At 45.0% G+C, this 23,558-nt stretch overlaps 1 protein-coding gene across 5 annotated transcripts in view; it reads right to left on the bottom strand.

The window, feature by feature from the left end:
- The window catches only part of TMEM94 (transmembrane protein 94), a 184,495-nt gene that overhangs the window by 114,610 nt on the left and 46,327 nt on the right, over nt 1-23,558 (bottom strand). For all 5 annotated transcript variants that reach the window (XR_011318417.1, XM_069752181.1, XM_069752182.1 and 2 more), the window contains 2 exons: nt 19,748-19,884; nt 4,167-4,369 (listed from right to left, as the gene is read on the bottom strand). Coding sequence is in view for 4 of the 5 variants with exons in the window: in XM_069752181.1 (XP_069608282.1) it covers nt 4,167-4,369; nt 19,748-19,884 (340 nt within the window). In the remaining variant the exon portion in view is untranslated. The remainder of the gene's footprint in view (nt 1-4,166; nt 4,370-19,747; nt 19,885-23,558) is intronic.

The raw sequence follows: 23,558 nt of genomic DNA, 5'->3' as shown, positions 1-23,558 counted from the left end.
ACTTTCCTCCCCAAAGTAAGATCCCCAGGACCCAAGTCGAACCTGTAATGCTTGAAAAAAGTGGAGGGTGGCAGCTCTACAGATTTGTTAGCCTTCACTGCCCAGGATGTAGAGACAGCCCTTGTGGAGTATGCTTTTATATTATCTGGGGGGCAGGCAAAACACCTCCCGAAGTGTAGGCCAAAGCAATCCCTGTCAAGACCCATCTGGCTATGGACCCTTTGGATGCCGTCTGGCTTCTCCTGGGACCCTGAAAGATAAACAGAGAGGTAGACTTACTGAATTCCCTGGTTGAGTCTAAGTATTGTAACAGACATCAAACATCCAGGGTGGGAATCTCTCTTTTCCCCTCATTTTTAGGGTTATCACAGAAGGATGGCAAAACTATTTTCTGGGATCTGTGAAAGGTTGTCATCACCTTTGGGAGAAAGGTCATATTTATCCCTAACTCAGCCTTTCTGATAAGATTCAAGTAAAGGGTTGGTTGACTGATAGTGCAGCTTCCCCACCCTTGTAGCTGATGTATGGGCTACCAGAAGGGCTGTTTTCAGGGTGATTTTCATCGAGCAGTCTAACAGGGGCTCACATGAAGATTTGACTAAAGGTACCATCACACATAACGATATCGTTAACGATATCGTTGCAACGTCACGCTTTTGGTGACGTAGCAACGATCCCGCTAATGATCTCGTTATGTGTGATAGCGACCAATGATCAGGCCCTTGCTGGGAGATCGTTGGTCGTTGGGGAATGATCAGGACCATTTTTTGGTCGCTGATCACCCGCTGTCATCGCTGGATCGGCGTGTGTGACGCCGATCCAGCGATGTGTTCACTTGTAACCAGGGTAAATATCGGGTTACTAAGCGCAGGGCCGCTTTCAACAAAAGCTTTCAACACTAGGTTTAGATCCCAGGGGGCGGCTCGTGGCTGTGGGAATATCCCCAGTGCTACTGACTGCCTTGAAAAATTTTATTATTAGAGAGTGATTGAAAATTTTTTGGTTGAAGAGAGCCTCTAGTGCTGCAGTGTGGACTTTAAGGGTACTCTTTTTCAACCCCATCTCCCAACCCTTCTGTAAAAATTCTAGAACAGGAATCCAGGGGACCTGGCTATTTTTTAACAAGTCTACCCTTGAAAAGGTTAGGAATTTTCACAATATTCTAGAGTAGATGTCTGATGTAATTTATTTCTAGACTTCATTAGGGTGGAGATTAACCCTCTGAGCATTCCTTAGCTGCTAGAAGCTTCAGCTCAAGAGCAATGCTGTCAAGTGGCAGTCCCTGACTTTGGGACCTAATATGGGCCCCTGGGATATTAGATCTGAGATTTCTGCTAGTAACCATAGTGACAGATGACGTAGCCAGGTGCAACAGGTTCTTCTGGGCTAGAAGGGAGCTATTAATATCACTTCAGCTTGATCCGACCAAATTTTCCTGAGAACAATCGTAATTAAGGAAATCGGGGTAAAAGCATAAACTAGCTGTTTTGGCCATTTGGGGAGTAGGGCGTCGACTCCGTAGGGGAGGTTTTTTGGATCCAGGGAGAAGAACTTTCGAGATTTTCTGTTTGATTTGCTTGCAAACAAGTCTATCTTAGGTTCCCTCCAGCGACTGAACATGTTTTTCAATATCCCTGGATTTAGGGACCTCTCGTCCTGATCTACTATATGACAACTGAGGTAATGCCTTTGTGTTCACCTCCCCTTTTAGATAACTTGCTGATAGTGACCTTAAAGGTACCGTCACACAGTGGCATTTTGATCGCTACGACGGCACGATTCGTGACGCTCCAGCATCGTAACAATATCGCTCCAGCGTCGTAGACTGCTGTCACACTTTGCAATGTACGACGCTGGAGCGATAATTTCATGACGTATGTGCGATGTAGAAGCCGTTGGTTACTATGCGCACATCGTATACAATATCGTGCACACCTTTGTTACACCATGCGATCATGCCGCCACAGCGGGACACTAGACGACGAAAGAAAGTTTCAAACGATCTGCTACGACGTACGATTCTCAGCGGGGTCCCTGATCGCAGGAGCGTGTCAGACACAGCGAGATCGCTGGAACGTCACGGATATATCGCTGGAACGTCACAAATCGTGCCGTCGTAGCGATCAAAATGCCACTGTGTGACGGTACCCTTAGTTTTCTTCCACTAAAATCATTATATTGCCTGCTTCTGTCATGAGACTCCTTGACCTCATGCCCCCTTGCTTGTTTATAACAAGACTGTTTTGTTGTCTGATAACACTGACTTGGTGGCCTTTTATCTCTGGTAGGATGTTTAGAAGTGCCAGTATGATAGCCTCTAGTTCTTTCCTGTTAGAAGATGCATCCATCCTCCTTGGAAAGGGCTTGCGTCCGTGGTGATTATTTTGGTGTTTTGGAATGCCTCGCTACGCCGGCTTCCCAGTGATGCACTGCGCCATCGGGCGTGACGTCGGCCACTGGGTTCCGGGGAAGCACCATGCCCGTGGAACTGGTGTCAGTCCACTTCCGCCGGCTCTCAGAAGTGCACCTAACCTGGTCCATCTGCGCTTTTAGGGAGATGTCCACGGACATCGGCTTCTACACCCACCCAGGACACCGTCTACAGCGCCCTGGAACCCAATAATCTTCACTCCCCGGCAGCACCGGGGAGTCATAGGGCCTCCCTCAAGGACAGGAAACCACTGAAGCGTACTAGAGGGCTTTGCTTTTTAAAGCTTTAGGGTTTCCTATCCTTGGGGTGGATCATCTCTCTCTAATCGTGCTGTCGTGGGGAATGGGAAAAACAGGGTGAGAAATTACACCCTGTAACCCTGAAGAAGGAGAACCAAAAAGACAAAGGGAAAAAGATTAATAAAAAATAGAGTAACCTGAAAAGGAAAAGACGGATCTGGGATAAGATCCAGGTATGCCTCCTACTTGCAAACAAGTAGGAGGCAGATGATGAGCTTTGTGCCACTTGGTAGGTGTATTCTGCTGAGGAGGAGCTACCGTTTATACTCGTGTATAAGCTGAAATTTTCAACACTTTTTTTGTGCTGAAAATGCCCTCCTCGTATTATACACAAGTCATGGTCCAGAAAGCCAGTGGGGGATGGGGAGAGGGAGCAGGCGGCTGTAGCACAGTGACAGCTGCAGCCGCCAGCTTCCAGAAGACATCAATACTCACCCTCCGTCGCTGCATCTTCGTCCCTGTATCTATGCCCTGGCTCCAGCAGCTCTTTCCTGTTCCTGTGCTCAGCGGTCATGTGGTACCGCTCATAAAGGTCATGTATATGGACGCGACTCCACTCCCATAGGCGTGGAGGGCATATTCATGACCTTAATGAGCGGTACCACGTGACCGCTCAGCACAGGAAGAACTGCCGCGCTGGGACAAAGGAGATGCAGGGACATTCAGCGACAGAGCGAGGAGGGCGAATATGACGGGGGAGCCATGCATACAAGGATGGGACTGGGGGAGCCGAGCATACAAGGATGGAACCGAGGGAGCCGAGCATACAAGGATGGGACCAAGGAAGCCAAGCCATGCATACAAGGATGGGACCAAGGGAGCCGAGCCATGCATACAAGGATGGGACGGGGAGCCATGCATACAACAGGAGGAGCTACACAGAGCAGCACAGGACGGGGGAACCACGCATACCGGGATAGGGATGAGGGGACAATACACACCCGGCTTCTACTCAAGTCAATAAGCTTACCCAGTGTTCTATGGCAAAATTAGGTGCCTCAGCTTTTACTCGGGTCGGCTTATACTCGAGTATATACGGTAATTACTTTTTTTGCCTAGTGTCAGCCTCCAAGCAACAGCAGCACGCATCCATGGTTATCAGTGTTCCCCAATGAAGCGATAAAGAAAAATTAGCATCCATTATTAGAAAGATTAGAGGCTGGGCAATAATCATGGGGCGGCCATGGAGAATGGAGACCTAAAGTTTCCTGAAGTCATCTCCTGCAGTCAGACCCAGAATTTTGTGGGGGAAATGCCTAATCTACTAGAACAAATTAGGAGAAAATATTAATAAAATTATCAATTTTAATGCAATGTAATGGAATTGTAAAAATTTGGTGTACTTTTTATACTTAAGTTTCCATTAAAATTAAATAGAACATCACAGGAACACAGTCATTTTGACGTTGGTATAAAGCTTATATTGAACCACTTACCTTCATGCCTCGAAGAGATGCAAATGATTCCTGCCCTGGCCTGAGAGCTATGACATCGCCATCGACCAGCAGACTAACTGGGAGGTTCACTAGTCGCCCATCTCTATAAACCCAGTGAAGAGACCATGATGGGGCTGATGGCATGTACAGGTCAGGATACACAGTATCCTCCCATATTAGCTCCGGTCCACAATTTAGTATATCTGCAACAATACAGTAAATGGAAATACATGATGTAGTAGGTTAGTGCTTCAGATCATTTCCAAGGGCTACAGATTACTTATTTACAGTAAAAAATGAGGCATCAAGCTAGTCTATTCTATTCAGTAAGACCACATTGGACCATATTGCACAATTTTATATTGTACAGAACCTGTAAAAGGTCATGACATACAGTGGGGGAAATAAGTATTTGATCCCTTGCTGATTTTGTAAGTTTGCCCACTGACAAAGGCATGAACAGTCTATAATTTTAAGGGTAGGTTCATTTTAACATTGAGAGATAGAATATCAAAAATAAAATCCAGAAAATCACATTGTATAAATCATATAAATTTATTTTCAATTTGCAGTGAGAAATAAGTATTTGATCCCTTACCAACCAATAAGAGTTCTGGCTCCTACAGACCAGTTAGACGCTCCTAACCAACTCGTTACCTGCATTAAAGACAGCTGTCTTACATAGTCACCTTTAACTGAGTCTGTGGACAGGAGTCTTTTATAATCAGTCAGACTCTAACCTCTACAACATGGGCAAGACCAAAGAGCTTTATAAGGATGTCAGGCACAAGATCATAGACCTGCAAAAGCTGGAGTGGGCTGCAAAACCAAAAGTAAGATGCTGGGTGAGCATTAGACAACTGTTGGTGCAATAGTAAGAAAATGGAAGAAATACAAAATGACTGTCAATCGACATCGATCTGAGGCACCATACAAAATCTCACCTCGTGGGGTATCCTTGATCATGTGGAAGGTGAGAGATCAGCCTAAATCTACACGGGGAGAACTTGTTAATGATCTCAAGGCAGCTAGGACCACAGTCAACAAGAAAACCATTGGTAACACATTAAGCCGAAAAGGTTTAAAATCCTGCAGAGCCCGTAAGGTCCCCTTGCTCAAGAAAGCACGTGCAGGTCCGTCTGAAGGTTGCCAATGAACACCTGGATGATTCTGTGAGTGATTGGGAGAAGGTGCTGTGGTCAGATGAGACAAAAATTGAGGTCTTTGGCATTAACTCAACTCGCCGTTTTTGGAGGAAGAGAATTGCTGCCTATGACCCATATAATACCATCTCCACTGTCAATCATGGAGAGGGAAACATTATGTTTTGAGGGTGTCTCTCTGCCAAGGGCATATGACTACTTCACCACATCAATGGCAGAATGGATGGAGCCATGTACCGTGAAATCCTGAGTGACCACCTCCTTCCCTCCGCCAGGAAATTAAAAATTGGTCGTTGTTGGGTCTTCCAGCAAGACAATGACCCAAAACATACAACCAAGACAAAGGAGTGGCTCAAAAAATACAATTAGTCTTACCAGTAATTCGGTTTTTAGGAACCTTCCACGACAGAATAGGAGGATGTCTCCACGCCCTAATGGGGGACAGGAAGCACAAAGAGGTTCAAAGCCCCTCCCACCTCCTACTTGTCAGACTTACAACTAACAGACTTGTGTGACTTACAACTAACACCATAGCACTGGTTACATTTAGATTCCCAGGAATTATCCAAGGAACATAGGGAGGGAAATAGTGCTGTCGTGGAAGGTTCCTAGAAACCGAATTACAGGTAAGACTAATTCTATTTTCTCTAGTCACTTTCCACGACAGCATAGGAGGAATACCAACCAATTCTCCACTAGGGAGGGACAACGGCCTGAAGAACTTTCTGGCCAAAGGCTAAATCCCTATTGGACAGCAAGTCTAATCTATAGTGTTAGGTAAATGTATGAAGTGAAGACCATGTAGCAGTCCTGCAAATCTGTTCGGTGGCTGCACCCGCTCTTTCAGCTCAGGAGGTTGAGTAGAATAAGCCCTGACCTGCAGGGGGGTGTCATATTCTTGGCTAGATGCTTCAGATATGGCCCTCTTGATCCAATTCGCGATGGAATTCTTCACCACCTTCTTTCCTTTATTTTGACCCTTTGGATGAACAAATAAATTCTGTTCAACCGTCCATGATTTTATTTGCTGTAAGTAGTGGAAAATCGTACGTCGAGAGTATGGAATTCCTCCTCTTTTATATTTGTTGGATTCTGGCAAAAGGAGGGGAGGACGATGTCTTGTGAACGGTGGAAATCGGACACCACCTTGGGCAGAAAAGACAGATCAAGATGAAGAATTATACAATTGTCTCTGTTTATTAAGAAGGTCCTTTTATAGACAATGCCTGTAATTCCCCTATTGTCTTGCCGTAGTTATAACAACTAGGAAGGCTAATTTAAAAGAAGATGAGGGGTACAGGAGGATAGAGGTTCAAATGACGGTTGTGTGAGGTCTTTGAGGACTAAATTTGGATCCCAGCAGGGAATAACATTTTGAATCCTGGGACATAGTCTGAGGGCTGACACCATGAACCTTTTAATCCAACGAGGGTTGGCCAAGTCCTGATCGAATACAGAGATTGGGGCCGAGACCTGAACCTCCAAGGTACTAGGCTTGAGGCCCAAATCTAACCATCTCTGTAAGAAGTCCAATAATTGCAAAATATTAGAGTGGAATGGATCTGGTATGTTAGAAATGCACCAGAAAGAAAAATTTTTCCACACTTTGGTATAAATGGCATTGGTGACTAGTTTCCTGGACTTTTGTAAGGTGGAAATTACTTTGTCCGAAAGGCCCATTGCATGCAATATCTGGGCTTCAGTAACCAGGCAGCTAAATTTATCATTTGAGGATCAGCCGGATGATGCAGATGTCCCTGCGAGAGGTCGGTTCCCAGTGGTAACTGAACTGGTCCGTCTATCTGGAAATCGATGATAAGGTTGAAACAGCTCCTTCTTGGCCACATTGGAGCCACTAGGATGGTTGGTACCTGATCTTCTCAATCCTCCAAAGAGTCCTTGCTAGCATCAGAATTGGAGGGAACACATAGGTTAACTGGAAGCTCCAATGAGGAGCGAAAGCATGCACCCCCCTGGACTTGTCCCTGGGGTTCAGGGAGAAATAGGTTTCAACCTGTGTACTTTGCGCTGAGGCGAATAAGTCGATCTCTGGCAGAACCCATCTTGCTACCAGCATCTGGAAGATTCCCTGCTTCAGGCTCCATTCTCCCAGCTGTATTTCCTGGCAACTCAGGAAATCTGCCTGTAGGTTGGATAAAACTTTTAGGTGGACTGCCGTCAGGGACAGATGTTTTTCGGCACAACAAAATATCCAGCTTGATACAGTCTTCAAGCTGTCAAACTTCGTGCTCCCCTGATGTCTGAGGTGGGCTACGTTGGTTATGTCCGAATATATCCTGACGTGACAGCCAATGACTAGGTTGTCTGCTGCAAGAAGAGCCTCCTCCACTGCCCTCAGCTCTCTGAAGTTGGAGAACCTACCACTTGTCTCTGGACTCTAGAGTCCCTGGAAAGGAGTATGGGATACTACAACACCCCAGCCTCTCTTGCTGGTGATGGTTGTTACTGTGACTAGAGGCTTTTGGAACCAGGCTATATCCCTGCGTAGATTTTCGTGGCTCAACCACCAAGCCAGGGAAGCCTTTACTCAGCCTGGGGTCTGAATTCTCCTGTTCAGTGAGATGGGATTCCTGTTCCAGCTCCTGAGAATATGAGACTGTAGGACCCTGGAGTGGGCCTGAGCCCAAGGCACTGACTGAATGCAAGAGTTTATGGAGCACAGGACAGAAATGGCTGCCCGAAGAGTAGGGAACCTCTGCTCAAAGGGGACTGGTACTCTCGCCACCTGCACATCCACTTTAAGAATATACCAACTAACTGATTCAACTTCCAGAGGGAACCAATGTTTAAGCTCCGAGGGGGTGCTCAGCCGCTTCTCTGGGGACTCCCACTCCTGAGAGATCATTTTCAGGATGTTTTCATGGACCGTGAAACCAATCTGTTTTCCTGCTTTTAATCCTCCAAACATTTCGTCCTGAATTGTTTGGGGAACCTGTTCCTCCTCCAAACCCATACTCCTACGGACTGCACCAAATACCTCCTCCATATATTCTGCGTAGAAAAGATATTTCTCAGCCTTCGAAGCTTCCTCCCATTTTTTCGAAACAGAGTCACAAGGGCCTTCAAAATCAGAGTCAGAATCCTCAATTTGGATCTTTCTCTTCTTAGGGGGAGATGGTCCTGGAGAAGGAGGTGGAGGTGTAAAAGCGGTCAAGGAGGACTGGACCTCCTGCTTGACAAGGGTACGAATTTCATCCAGGAGTGAGGGATGCTCAGCCCTGACCACTTTACCTGTACACTCCTGACACAGCTTCTTCTCCCAGAGAGAGGAAAGCTTCTTATTGCAGATGGAACATCTAGGAACCTTTATGGTAGGATTTTTTGTGAGCAGACTTGTCTCCCTAGAAAAAGAGGGGGAGAAGAATAACTAAAGGGACTCCACTACAGTACTGTACCCAGGTCTACGAGCTAGGACCCATCCCTCTCAACAAACTTACTGAGGCTGGGGCAGCGCTGGGCTCTGCAGGTGCAGGGCAGGAAGCAGACACACCATCCATACTGCAGGCATTAGCCTTACCTTGAGGTGTCTTCTGGCAGATTTTCCCTCCTCCCCCTCTGGGTCCTGAGCAGGCGTCACCAAGGTCAGCGTGCTCTGCACACCATTCGGGAGCACATGCGCTCCACTGTGGAACGCAAACCCCGCAAGTGACTCGCGCGTGGTATGACGTCACTTCTGGGTCGCGCTGAATGGCGTGCATAGAGGAAAAGGAAGCCGGAGAGCTCAGGGAGGCCTCCGGCTATGGGGATCACTGGCCCACTTTACCTCCAGCGGGAGTGCAGGAGGGCCAGGAGGTCCTGAATCCACTGCAAAGCAAGGAGACGGGAGCATGATGGAGGAGGAGAGCGGAGCCCATGACCACCACTGCCTGGCTTCTGTACAAGAGACAGGTATACTGCGGCGCCGGCCACACAGCATACGAGAGAACAAAAAACCTCTCCGTGCCCCATGGGGGACAGGAAAGACACTGGCGAGTAGGAGGTGGGAAGGGCTTTTAAGCTCTTTTTGCTTCTTGTCCCCCATTAGGGCGTGGCGACAACCTCCTATGCTGTTGTGGAAGGTGACTAGAGAAAGAAGCACATTAAGGTCAAGGAGTGGTCTATCCAGTCTCCAGGCCTTAATACCATAGAAAACTTATGGAGGGAGTTGAAGCTCCAACTTGCCAAGTGACAGCCTCAAAATCTTAATGATTTAGAGATTATCTGCAAGGAGGAGTAGACCAAAATTCCTCCTGACATGTGTGCAAACCTCATCATCAACTACAAAAAACATCTAACTACTGTGCTTGCAAACAAGGGTTTTGTCACCAAGTATTACGTTGTGTTTGCCAGAGGGATCAAATACTTATTTCTCACTGCAAAATGCAAATAAATCTATGTAATTTATACAATGTGATTTTCTGGATTTTATTTTTGATATTCTATCTCTCAATGTTAAAATTAAGCTACCCTTAAAATTATAGACGGTTCATGTCTTTGTCAGTACGCAAACTAACAAAATAAGCAAGGGATCAAATACTTATTTCCCCCACTGTAAGTGTGCAAGTAGCATGAAATGTGCATAAAAATGCAGCCAAAAGGAGCAAGACCTCAAATATTTGCCCTGCTGCTTTGACGAAGTAGTTGTGGTTCCTATCCTGTGTAGGAATAGGACACAAGGTTTACTGAAAAGATGATGAAACTAATGAAATATGATCCATTAGCTTTGAAGACAACAGCAAAGACAAGGTATGCCATCTGTATGACTAGGGGAATGGGGGGTGGGTGACATAGGAGCACTAAACACACAACTTGTGTCTATCCTGCATTTATCGGATACAAGTTCCACCTGTATAAATGTGATCTATACAATTATAGTTTCTCTACAGGCAGAAGACATCAGGGATGTATTCGCACCCTTGGCAATGAGGGGCACCCTTTGTGGCAATGAAAAAATGTCACATTTACTGTACCAGGTATAATAACAGTAAGACTCGTGTTTTACAAATTCAAGAGAGCCAGTGCCAGATATTGTTCCTAGCTAACAACCCACAACTGGCATGGCGCAAGAGGAAGTGCCAGATATTGTTCCTAGCTAACAACCCACAACTGGCATGGCGCAAGAGGAAAAACATATCCCTTTAGGGCATTCCACAGTATACATCCAGATGAGAAAAAAACAACCACTAGAAAACAGAACCCAGTGTTCAGTATACCAGGGACGATGAAGTTGTTACCCCACAATGAGAACCTGTCACGTAGATCGAAGGGTTGAATCTTTGGGCAGTATGATATAGAGCAGGAGGAACCAAACATACTGATAGTGTAGTGCGATAAGGTAAATTATAGCTTGCCATAGAAATCCTTCCTTTCTATGCCGAGGAGTCCACTGGGCAGGCATACTTGGCGTTTGAAAACTATCTTTGCGTGCATCGTAAGGGTATGTGCACACGTCAGGATTGCATCAGGATTTTGTCAGGATTTTTCATCAGTATTTGTAGCCAAAACCAGGAGTGGGTGATAAATGCAGAAGTGGTGCATATGTTTCTATTATACTTTTCCTCTAATTGTTCCACTCCTGGTTTTGGCTACAAATACTGATGAAAAATCCTGACAAAATCCTGACGTGTGCACATACCCTAAAAGAGGCCAGGTTGTCAGTCACTGAAAAGGTCCACCCACTGGACTCCTAAACAGTTTACTGAACCTTTGTCTCCAAATCTAAATATCAATCAGCTCAGCGTTTTCTGCTCTATACCATGTTCAACATGACAGGTTCCACTCACAGAAACATCCTTTATATATTTTTTTAGATTAAAAAAGAGTTGTGAGGACATGATCAGGATGACCTTTTTACAAGAATGTTTTCATTTACTGTTAAGAGTTCTTGAAAATGGTAAACACGCTTGTTTTTTTTTATTTTAGAAATCATATAATTGATCTTCACTTAATGGGATTTTACACTATTGACAGTTGAGACTTTCTCTCCATATTACCGTATATGCTCGAGTATAAGCTGAGATTTTCAGCCCAAATTCTTGGGCTGAAAGTGCCCCTCTCGGCTTATACTCGAGTCACGGTGGGCGGCAGGGTCGGCGGGTAAGGGGGAGAGGGCTGAGGCATACTCACCTAGTCCCGGCGCTCCTGACGCTCCCCCTGCCCGTCCCACGGTCTCCGAGTGCCGCAGCTCTTCCCCTGTTCAGTGGTCACGTGGGACCGCTCATTAGAGAAATGAATATGGACTCCACTCCCATAGGGGTGGAGCCGCATATTCATTCCTCTGAGCGGTGCCAGTGACCGCTGACAGGAAGAGCTGCGGCACCCGGAGACAGTGTGACAGGCAGGGGGAGCGTCAGGACCGCCGGGACTAGGTGAGTATTTTATATTCACCTGTCCGCGTTCCACACGCCGGGCGCCGCTCTGTCTTCGCGTCCTCTTGCACTGACTGTTCAGGTCGCGATGACGCATATAGTGTGCGTGCCGCCCTCTGCCTGATCAGTCAGTGCAGAGAGACGCCGTGACGGGAAGCTGGGGAGCTGCAAGCAAGAGAGGTGAGTATGGCTTTTTTTTTTTTAGGCATTTTTTTTTTTATTATTGCAGCAGCAGCAATGGCACAGCTTTATACGGAGCATCTATGGGGCAAAAATGAACGGTGCAGAGCACTATATGGCAGAGCACTATATGGCACACCTATGGGGCCAGAATGAACGGTGCAGAGCACTATATGGCACAGTTATGGGGCAAGAATGAACGGTGCAGAGCACTATATGGCACAGCTATGGGGCAAGAATGAACGTGCAGAGAACTATATGGTACAGTTATGGGGCAAGAATGAACGGTGCAGAGCACTATATGGCACAGCTATGGGGCAAGAATGAACGGTGCAGAGCACTATATGGCACAGCTATGGGGCAAGAATGAACGGTGCAGAGCACTATATGGCACAGTTATGGGGCAAGAATGAACGGTGCAGAGCACTATATGGCACAGCTATGGGGCAATAATGAACGGTGCAGAGCACTATATGGCACAGCTATGGGGCAAGAATGAACGGTGCAGAGCACTATATTGCACAGTTATGGGACAAGAATGAATGGTGCAGAGCACTATATGGCACAGTTATGGGGCAAGAATGAACGGTGCAGAGCACTATATGGCACAGCTATGGGGCAAGAATGAACGGTGCAGAGCACTATATAGCACAGCTATGGGGCAATAATGAACGGTGCAGAGCACTATATGGCACAACTATGGGGCAATAATGAACTGTGCAGAGCACTAAATGGCACAGCTATGGGGCAATAATGAACGGTGCAGAGCACTATATGGCACACCTTTCTATGGTACATCTATGGGGCAATAATGAACGGTGCAGAGCACTATATGGCACAGCTATGGGGCCATAATGAACGGTGCAGAGCACTATATAGCACAGCTATGGGGCCATAATGAACGGTATGGAGCATCTATTTTTATTTTTGAAATTCACCGGTAGCTGCTGCATTTTCCACCCTAGGCTTATACTCGAGTCAATAAGTTTTCCCAGTTTTTTGTGGCAAAATTAGGGGGTCGGCTTATACTCGGGTCGACTTATACTCGAGTATATACAGTAATTATGCCAGAGAAGAAGGAAGCATCCGGCGCTGATGAATAATAATGACGACGATCCAAAATAAGAAGGAAGTAATGGTGGTTTAATGTCAACGTGTTTCAGAGTCACTCCGACTCCTTCCTCAGTACAACCACGGAAGGTTGTCTTGAAGAAGGAGCTGAAGGGACTCTGAAACGTGTTGACATTAAACCACCATTACTTAATTCTTGTCTTGGATCGTCATTGATATTCAGCAGAGCAGGATGCTTCCACCTTCCCTAGCATCATTCATATACAATTCTGTGGAAGCTGCAGCAGCTTGAATTCATGTGCTTCTAGTGGTTGCATCACACACAACCTCACAAAAAAAGAAGAAAGCAAAAGAAGAAAGCAAACAAGCAGCACAGCTCAAATATCCAGAGATTAACTCTCAGCGTGGAAAATCCAAAGCGACTGGTAGTCCGACAAGGTGAAAGGAGGTGCTTGCGTGAAACAAAGTATCCACATGAGAAATAAAAATAGAAAAAACGCAATAGCACTCACCAGTCTAGCAGTTCAAACGTCCTTTATTGAAACATGCGGCAATAAATCTTCACGGCTCAAGGGAGGGAGTGAGAACAGGAGTGCGGCAGACGAGACGACGGCCGTTTCGCGCTGACAACAAGCGCTTCTACGGGTCCATGTCCGAGAGGAAGTGACGCCAGGATAAGTAGGTAGGTGACCACTAACTCCTCCCGCGCCACTGCCCAATCGGACAACCAAAAGTGCACAGTGTATATAAAAACAATTCAAAACAAATACCAGAGCATCTTACTACCAATAACAATGAACAGCTAGACAGGAAAACAGTCCTAAATTATCGTAATCTATATACTATTGTATTGTACCAACCATTAATAGAAATATATAGTAATCGGCACTAAGACTTCCCTAGCCTACAGAAAAGGAAAAAAAAGATACAAATACACAAATACCTTCAAAGAAGATGTACATAGGAGAATCCTTTCCAGATATTAGTGCACAGAATAAGATCGAACACAAAGGAGGAGGAGAGTACAGATGGTACAAATATACTTGTGCCCTATAGGAATACAGACATGTATATTCGCTCATTTAGGCCAGCTGGGCCAGTAGCTCGTGTCCGTATAATCCACTTAGTTTCTTGTCTTAACAATATTTTGTGGAGGTCTCCGCCCTGTGCCGGTAGATTCACTTTTTCGATACCAACAAACGTTAACACCTCCGGGTTACCGCCATGTTCCTCCCTAATGTGATCAATCAATCTCGGAACACCCCTGCCTGTCCCGATTGATTTGAAATGTTCTCGGAACCGTACATATAATCTGCGGATGGTCTTGTCAATGTAGAACCTCCTGCAGGGGCAGAAAACCGCATAGACCACGTATTCCGTTTTGCACAAAATAAAATGACGAACATGATGTGTAATGGGGCCAATGTTAACCACTGAACCCTGCATGTGAAACTGACAATACTGGCAGTGACCACATCGGTAGTTGCCTGTTATGACCTGGTGGTCAGGACAATAATGGACCTGGTGGTTAAGAGCACACGGAAAGACCTGATAGTTACTGATAATAAGGACAAGCTCTGGGACGTGGGAACTCTGCTGACCGCAATCCCTAAACCTATCAAACACACTAGAAATAGCCATGGATTGCGCCTAACGCTCCCTATGCAACTCGGCACAGCCTAAGAAACTAGCTAGCCCTGAAGATAGAAAAATAAAGCCTACCTTGCCTCAGAGAAATTCCCCAAAGGAAAAGGCAGCCCCCCACATATAATGACTGTGAGTAAAGATGAAAAAACAAACACAGAGATGAAATAGATTTAGCAAAGTGAGGCCCGACTTACTGAACAGACCGAGGATAGGAAAGGTTACTTTGCGGTCAGCACAAAAACCTACAAAAAGACCACGCAGAGGGCGCAAAAAGACCCTCCGCACCGACTCACGGTGCGGAGGCGCTCCCTCTGCGTCCCAGAGCTTCCAGCAAGCAAGACAACAAATTAAATAGCAAGCTGGACAGAAAAATAGCAAACCAAAGAAATACAAGCTGGAACTTAGCTTCTGATGGGAAGACAGGTCACAAGAACGATCCAGGAGTGAACTAGACCAATACTGGAACATTGACAGGTGGCATGGAGCAAAGATCTAAGTGGAGTTAAATAGAGCAGCAGCTAACGAAATAACCTCGTCACCTGTGAAACTCAGAAACACCCACCAGAGGAAGTCCATGGACAGAACCAGCCGAAATACCATTCATGACCACAGGAGGGAGCCCGACAACAGAATTCACAACAGTTGCCTACGGGTACAGCTCGTTCTAGCCACGTGGATCTATCTTTCACTACTCGATTCCGTACCAACGAATCCCTGATACGTGTGCCTCGTCTATTAGACACCAAAGGTCCTCCCGTGGTCCTCCCTGCCAATTCTCTGTCTCTCTCCAATACATGCCAGTGCCTACGGATCGAAGCTCTTATCTCTCTATCTAACGGGCCGTACTGAAAGCAAAAAGTGAACCGTTGTCTGGAGGTATCAGGCCGCCCATCCTTTATACCCCGTGATGTTGCCTCAACCCGTTCCAAGGCAGACCTCAATAACTCTTCCGGATACCGTCTATCACGGAGCCTACCACAAAGCTCCTCAGACTGGCGTTCAAAACCCTCTTGCGTATTATTCACGCGCCGTGTCCTCAGAAGCTGACTATATGGTAATGACCTCTTAGTGTGATAAGGGTGAAAGCTGTTGAAGTGTAGAATAGAATTCACCGCAGTGGGTTTACGAAATATAGAAGTATGTATGTCACCATCTACCACCTCCACCAATACGTCCAAAAAAATCGAGGCTCAGACCCCCAAATTTGTGGGTAAAAGACATGCCCATAGTGTTGCAGCTATTAAGATAACTGACAAAAGAATCAAACTCCACTTCAGTGCCGTCCCAAACCAAGAACAAATCATCGACATACCTTAAAAAAGTTTAATGTGTTTTAAAAACACGTTTCTGATGGAATATATATAATCCTCTTCAAATACGGCCATGTACAAATTAGCAAAAGTACATGCAGCCGGGGTCCCCATGGCAGTACCGGTGGTCCGTCTGTACCAGGTGTCAAGGAAAGTGAAGGCGTTGTGGGTTAGGATAAAGTCCAAACCTTCACATACAAAATCGATATATTTCTGACTCTTATCCGTAGTTTTTAAGATGCGTTTAATAGTATCCACACCCAACCTTTGGGGGATATGGGTGTACAGACTCACCACATCGATAGATGCCAGGGAGAACCCCGGCTGCCATACAAAACTCTGAACATGACCCAAAAACGAATTAGTGTCCTTGATATAGGAAGGCACATCAGAGAGCAAAGGACGTAGCAACCAGTCAATGTACTGGGATAGGGGCTCAGTAAGTGACCCTACCCCAGATACAATAGGTCTACCAGGGGGAGTAGTAAGAGATTTGTGGACCTTGGGGAGGTAGTACCAGTGAGGTTTCACTGGAAAATTAGGAAGCAACCTTTCAGCCTTCCTTTGTGAAATAACCCTATTTTCCACTGCCTTCCTAAGAAAGGTACAGAGCTCCCCTTTGAATCTCTGAGTAGGATCGCTCCTTAACTTAATGTAAATTGAGGTATCGGACAATTGTCGGTCCGCTTCTGCCAAATAGGATTCCCTGGGCAACAGGACCGTCTTTCCCCCTTTGTCAGCGAGACGTATAATAACGTCAGTCCAGCTGGCTATTTCCTTCAACGCTTTAGTCTCACTAAAAGTGAGATTGGGGGTAGCTTTATTATATAACAAAGCTTCCATGTCTTTTAAGACTAATGTTTCAAAGAGATCGATCATGTTGCCAGGGGAAACCGGGGGCATATATGTGGAAGAGATACCGCCCATGAACAGGGTGCTATTACTAGGGATAACCACATCAGGTTCCACATTGGCAAGACTGAGTAAATTTCTGGCATCATCATGTAAATCCGCAAGGGTATCCTCCTGGGCAATAGCCATGAAACCCAACGGTCCCACAGTACAGGGACGTTCACCCTCCAACTCTTTTGACTCTGTGGAACTAGATAAAAAATATTTATACAAATGCATTTTCCTTGTGGCTTTAAATAAATCAATTTGAAAAGAAACAAAATCAAAACCATCAGGTATACAATAGTTAAGACCTTTAGACAGGACAGAAAGTTGAGCAGAGTTCAAATTACAACATGTCAAATTAATCACAGACTCCTCAGGAGAAGTTTTTCATACCGCTCCTGTCTCCACAAGACAAACTTCCTCTTGCGCCGCCACTCGGGACCGGCGTTTGCATTTGCCCCTCCTTGTTTTCCTCCTAAAGGGATCGGAGCGGTACTTGGAGTTTCAGAAGGTAATTCTTCTGAGGATCCTACATTAATGGTCGGACCCTCACTCAGACTAGAGTCTGACTCAGTCGTTAAATAGTCTTTATTGCTCTGCTGATAACGTCTTCTTTTCCTGGCACTATATTTCCTTTGTCTGGATTTCCTTCCTTGGGCATAAGCAGATCGAGTGTCTTTTTGCGATTTATATCAAGTAAAAATGTTACAAGAGTCAGTCATTTTTGTCCCGTAGGAACTTGTCTCTCTCTCTTTGTTTTGTCTCCGCCTGTACAAGAATTAATCTGGAATCCAATTTCCAAAAACTACGGATAAGAGTCAGGAGTATATCGATTTTGTATGTGAAGGTTTGGACTTTATCCTAACCCACAACGCCTTCACTTTCCTTGACACCTGGTACAGACGGACCACCGGTACTGCCATGGGGACCCCGGCTGCATGTACTTTTGCTAATTTGTACATGGCTGTACTTGAAGAGGATTATATATATTTCAGCAGAAACGTGTTTTTAAAACACATTAAACTTTTTTTAAAGGTATGTCGATGATTTGTTCTTGGTTTGGGACGGCACTGAAGTGGAGTTTGATTCTTTTGTCAGTTATCTTAATAGCTGCAACACTATGGGCATGTCTTTTACCCACAAATTTGGGGGTCTGAGCCTCGATTTTTTTGGACGTATTGGTGGAGGTGGTAGATGGTGACATACATACTTCTATATTTCGTAAACCCACTGCGGTGAATTCTATTCTACACTTCAACAGCTTTCACCCTTATCACACTAAGAGGTCATTACCATATAGTCAGCTTCTGAGGACACGGCGCGTGAATAATACGCAAGAGGGTTTTGAACGCCAGTCTGAGGAGCTTTGTGGTAGGCTCCGTGATAGAGGGTATCCGGAAGAGTAATTGAGGTCTGCCTTGGAACGGGTTGAGGCAACATCACGGGGTATAAAGGACGGGTGGCCTGATACCTTCAGACAACGGTTCACTTTTTGCTTTCAGTACGGCCCGTTAGATAGAGAGATAAGAGCTTCGATCCGTAGGCACTGGTATGTATTGGAGAGAGACAGGGAATTGGCAGGGAGGACCACGGGAGGACCTTTGGTGTCTAATAGACGAGGCACACATATCAGGGATTCGTTGGTACGGAATCGAGTAGTGAAAGATAGATCCACGTGGCTAGAACGAGCTGTACCCGTATGCAACTACCGATGTGGTCACTGCCAGTATTGTCAATTTCACATGCAGGGTTCAGTGGTTAACATTGGCCCCATTACACATCATGTTCGTCATTTTATTTTGTGCAAAACGGAATCCGTGGTCTATGCGGTTTTCTGCCCCTGCAGGAGGTTCTACATTGACAAGACCATCCGCAGATTATACGTACGGTTCCGAGAACATTTCAAATCAATCGGGACAGGCAGGGGTGTTCCGAGATTGATTGATCACATTAGGGAGGAACATGGCGGTAACCCGGAGGTGTTAACGTTTGTTGGTATCGAAAAAGTGAACCTACCGGCACAGGGCGGAGACCTCCACAAAATATTGTTAAGACAAGAAACTAAGTGGATTATACGGACACGAGCTACTGGCCCAGCTGGCCTAAATGAGCGAATAGACATGTCTGTATTCCTATAGGGCACAAGTATATTTGTACCATCTGTACTCTCCTCCTCCTTTGTGTTGGATCTTATTCTGTGCACTAATATCTGGAAAGGATTCTCCTATATACATCTTCTTTGAAGGTATTTGTGTATTTGTATCTTTTTTTTTCCTTTTCTGTAGGCTAGGGAAGTCTTAGTGCCGATTACTATATATTTCTATTAATGGTTGGTACCATACAATAGTATATAGATTACGATAATTTAGGACTGTTTTCCTGTCTAGCTGTTCATTGTTATTGGTAGTAAGATGCTCTGGCATTTGTTTTTAATTGTTTTTATATACACTGTGCACTTTTGGTTGTCCGATTGGGCAGTGGCGCGGGAGGAGTTAGTGGTCACCTACCTACTTATCCTGGCGTCACTTCCTCTCGGACATGGACCCGTAGAAGCGCTTGTTGTCAGCGCGAAATGGCCGTAGTCTCGTCTGCCGCACTCCTGTTGTCACTCCCTCCCTTGAGCCGTGAAGATTTATTGCCACATGTTTCAATAAAGGACGTTTGAACTGCTAGACTGGTGAGTGCTATTGCGTTTTTTCTATTTTTATTTCACACACAACCTCACATTTACCCTTTGTTTCCTCTATACTGCTTAGGACTCTATTGCACTTTTTATCCAGCATTTCTCTCCATATTGATGCCATCGCTGCACAAGCTATTTTCCTGAACCATTCCAGCATACTGACAGGTCCTGTTTGTGGCCAACAGTGTGGCTTTGTAAATCAGAGCAGTAGCATATATTTACACAGAAAGTAAAGACTGCTATGGACATAAAAATAACTTACCATCAATCTGTTTAATGATGCTCCGCAGTCTCCTGCTCACTTCTCTGTCCTTCAACCTTTCATAGCGTCTCATTAAAAACAAGTCGAGAAGGAGCAACAGCAATAAGGCGCACGCGTTACCCACCTCTGCCCCCTGGCTAGAAGAAATGAGGATGAAAACAAAAATTAAAAAGTTCAATGATTAATATATTTTTTCAGAAACATGACCCTGAGGTCAGCAACTAATGACTAATTTCTTGGGTATAATTAATTATAGGTTTAGATTTTAGAGATGGACAAACTAATGTAGAGTTTAGGAACCAGTCAGACCACTCAATGAACCAATTGGTTCTTGCTTTAAGGATTTCAACAGAAACAAACGCTACAATTTTACATCCATTGATAATGGAAATTATGCTGTGAAATTCCTGGCTAATAACGTGTACATTTATATTACTGTCTAAAAGGGAGAAAAAAGGATGGCCCATCATGCTGAGGTTGCTCGTCTTACCATCCACTGCTCGGTTCTTGTAAACCCTAAAAGCCCCTTTGGTGAAACCTGCAGCATCAAAGACTTGGAGCATTTCCTCCAAAACATTGATATGGCTACAACGCTCTGCAGTGTTCCCATGTTCTTCCACACACAGTATATCTGTAATTATTGTCTAAGGCGTACTTCCGTCTGTCTGTAACGGAAATCCCGCGTCGCTGATCGGTCGCAGCCGCCAGGCAGCGACCAACCAGCGACGGGCACATTCCGGCCGAAAATGAGTCCCTCCCTACTTTGGTCCAGTCAGTGCCCGGCGCCTGCTCCATACTCCCCACCAGTCATCGCTGACACAGGGTTAACGGACCGCGTTATGCTGCGGGTAATGCACTCCATTACGCTGCTATTAATTCCGTGTGACCAACTTTTTACTATTGATGCTGCCTATGAGACCGCTAAATCTAGGTAATTTCGCAATGCATCGCTGGGAACGGAAGCTGGTGGCAGCAGCGCGCACGTCGGGACAGCTTCGCTGGACGCCGACGGGTGAGTATATAACTATTTTTTATTTTAATTATTTTTTTTTTAACAGGGATATGGTGCCCACACTGCTATATACTATGTGGGCTGTTTTATATACTACGTGGCTGCTATATACTACGTGGCCAGTGTTATATACTGCGTGGGCTGTGCTATATATTACGTGGGCTGTTACATACAGCGTGGCTGCTATATACTACGTGGGCAGTGTTATATACTGCGTGGGCAGTGTTATATACTACGTGGGCAGTGTTCTATACTACGTGGGCAGTGTTCTATACTACGTGGGCAGTGTTCTATACTACGTGGGCAGTATTCTATACTACGTGGGCAGTGTTGTATACTACGTGGGCAGTGTTATATACTGCATGGCCTGTGTTATATACTGCGTGGCCTGTGCTATATACTGCATGGCTCCTATACTCCTATATACTATGTGGCCTGTGCTATATACTATGTGGCTGCTATACACATACATATTCTAGAATACCCGATGTGTTAGAATCGGGCCACCATCTAGTCTGTAAATGATAGGTTCCCTAATGGTCACATCATGTAGACTATCTGTAAACTGGTATAGGCTGGGGTCAAACAGTGCTCTGTGCATGAGCTCCAAGCTGTACTAGCTGAGAAGTGACTTCCTAAATTTTGCAGCGGTTAGAAATATAGAAATGAATTGCTTATAGCATGCCAATTCTTAATAGACACATAGTTTCTGCAAAGGGGGAGAAGAGTGGAGAAGGTGCTGGAAAAGCAATAAGCCAAAGATGTCTGTGCACAACATTGTGCGTAGACAAGACGTGGATAGAAAAATTGTCATGTATGTCTGGGCTAAATGGAGAGGAAAAGGCTAAATTAATTACCGGTACTTTATTTAGAAAGATGGTCACATGTGAGTCACTGGATTTATTAGTACATGATACACATACAGTCATGGCTGAAAGTGTTGGCACCCTTCAAATTATTCCAGAAAATTAAGTATTTCTCCCAGAAAATGATTGCAATTACACAGTTATTTCCTTTGTGTGCAATGGAACAACACAAAAAAAGCACAAAAAAAACAAATTGGGATATTATTTTACACAAAACGACAAAAATGGGCCGGACAAAAATTGTCGGCACCCTCAAATTAACCACTTAAGCTCCAAAACTTTTTTCGGTTTTGTGTTTTCGTTTTTTTGCTCCCCTTCTTTCCAGAGACATAACTTTTTTATTTTTCCATCAATATGGCCATGTGAGGATTTTGTTTTTGCAGAACGAGTTTTACTTTTGAATGACACCATTGGTTTTACCATGTCTTCTACTAGAAAACAGGAAAAAAAATTCCAAGTACGGTGAAATTGCAAAAAAGGTGCAATCCCAAACTTGTTTTTTTGCTTGGCTTTTCTTACTAGGTTCACGAAAGGCTAAAACTGACCTGCCATTATAATTCTCCAGGTCATTCATAGACACCAAATGTGTCTAGGTTCTTTTTTTATCCAAGTGGTAAAAAAATAAATTCAAACTTTGTTTAAAAAAAAAAAAAAAAATTGCGCCATATTCCGATTCCTGTAGCGACTCCATTTTTGTGATCTCGGGTTGGGTGAGGGCTTATTTTTTGCATGCCGAGCAGACGTTTTTAACTATACCATTTTGGTGCGGATACGATCTTTTGATCGCCCGTTATTGCATTTCAATGCTATGTCGCGGCGACCAAAAAAAAAGTAATTCTGACATTTTGACTTTTTTCTCACTATGCAGTTTAGCGATCAGGTTAATCCTTTTATTATTGATAGATCGGGCGATTCTGAAAGCAGCGATACCAAATACGTGTATGTTTGATTTTATTTTTATTGTTTTATTTTGAATGGGGCGAAAGGTTCTGGAGTTGAAATGATGCTCAAAATCAAAGTGAAAAATGAAGTTACAGGCTGACCCAACTTCAGTGGAAATGCCTCAAGACAAGGAAATGATGCTCAGTAGTGTGAGGCCTCCACTTGTCTGTATGACCTCCCCACAACGCTTGGGCATTCTCTTGATGAGTCCTAGGGGAACGTAGCAAGACATCACTATTGAAGCCAGAGCAGTGTGAAAAGGTTGGATAGGGATAATACTTTCAGTTACTTGGCCACCACCACCAGCACCCTGTCTTCCACACGGTCAAGTCTGAGTTGCCGTGAGTCTGGACCGCATATTCCTCACCCTGATCCTCCTTCCTCCCACCACGCCGAGTGCCCGGAGACAACTGATCCCACACTTGTACACTCCGAAGACCTATTCACTTTTCCATTTATAGATTCGGACCGCTCGCCCGGTCCACTTGAAGCGGGGCATGATGAGATTCCATGTAGTGATGACCAAATATTTGAGCAGCCACGGAAAGAGGTGGACGATGATGAGACACAATTGCCAGAAAGTCAGGAGGACAAGGGTGCGAAGTGAAAGATGAGGTGGTGGATGATATAGTAACTGACCCAACCTGGCAGGAGGACATGCAGAGTGAGGACAGCAGCACACAGGAGGAAGGACCAAAGAAAAAAAAAGCCCATGCATAAAAATGTGCACACCTGTTCCAAAATTCTGAAAATATATAAATTTATTTATATGAACACCAAAAAGACACAAGAATATAAAACCAATTACGGTAAGTCTTGGAAGTCCAGGATTCATCACCATCCAGTTGAGACTCCACGATAACTGGATTGGATCCAGCTACATCAGAATTGCTTTATGATTGACATGGACTTTGGGTGTATTCATATGAACTATTTGAATTTCTTTTGAGGATATAGCAAAGACAATATATTTATGGATATGGACCCTGGG

This window comes from Ranitomeya imitator, chromosome 2 (assembly GCF_032444005.1).
Source record: "Ranitomeya imitator isolate aRanImi1 chromosome 2, aRanImi1.pri, whole genome shotgun sequence".
NCBI classification, from domain to species: Eukaryota; Metazoa; Chordata; class Amphibia; order Anura; family Dendrobatidae; genus Ranitomeya; species Ranitomeya imitator.
This window is presented reverse-complemented; position numbering and strand designations above follow the sequence as displayed.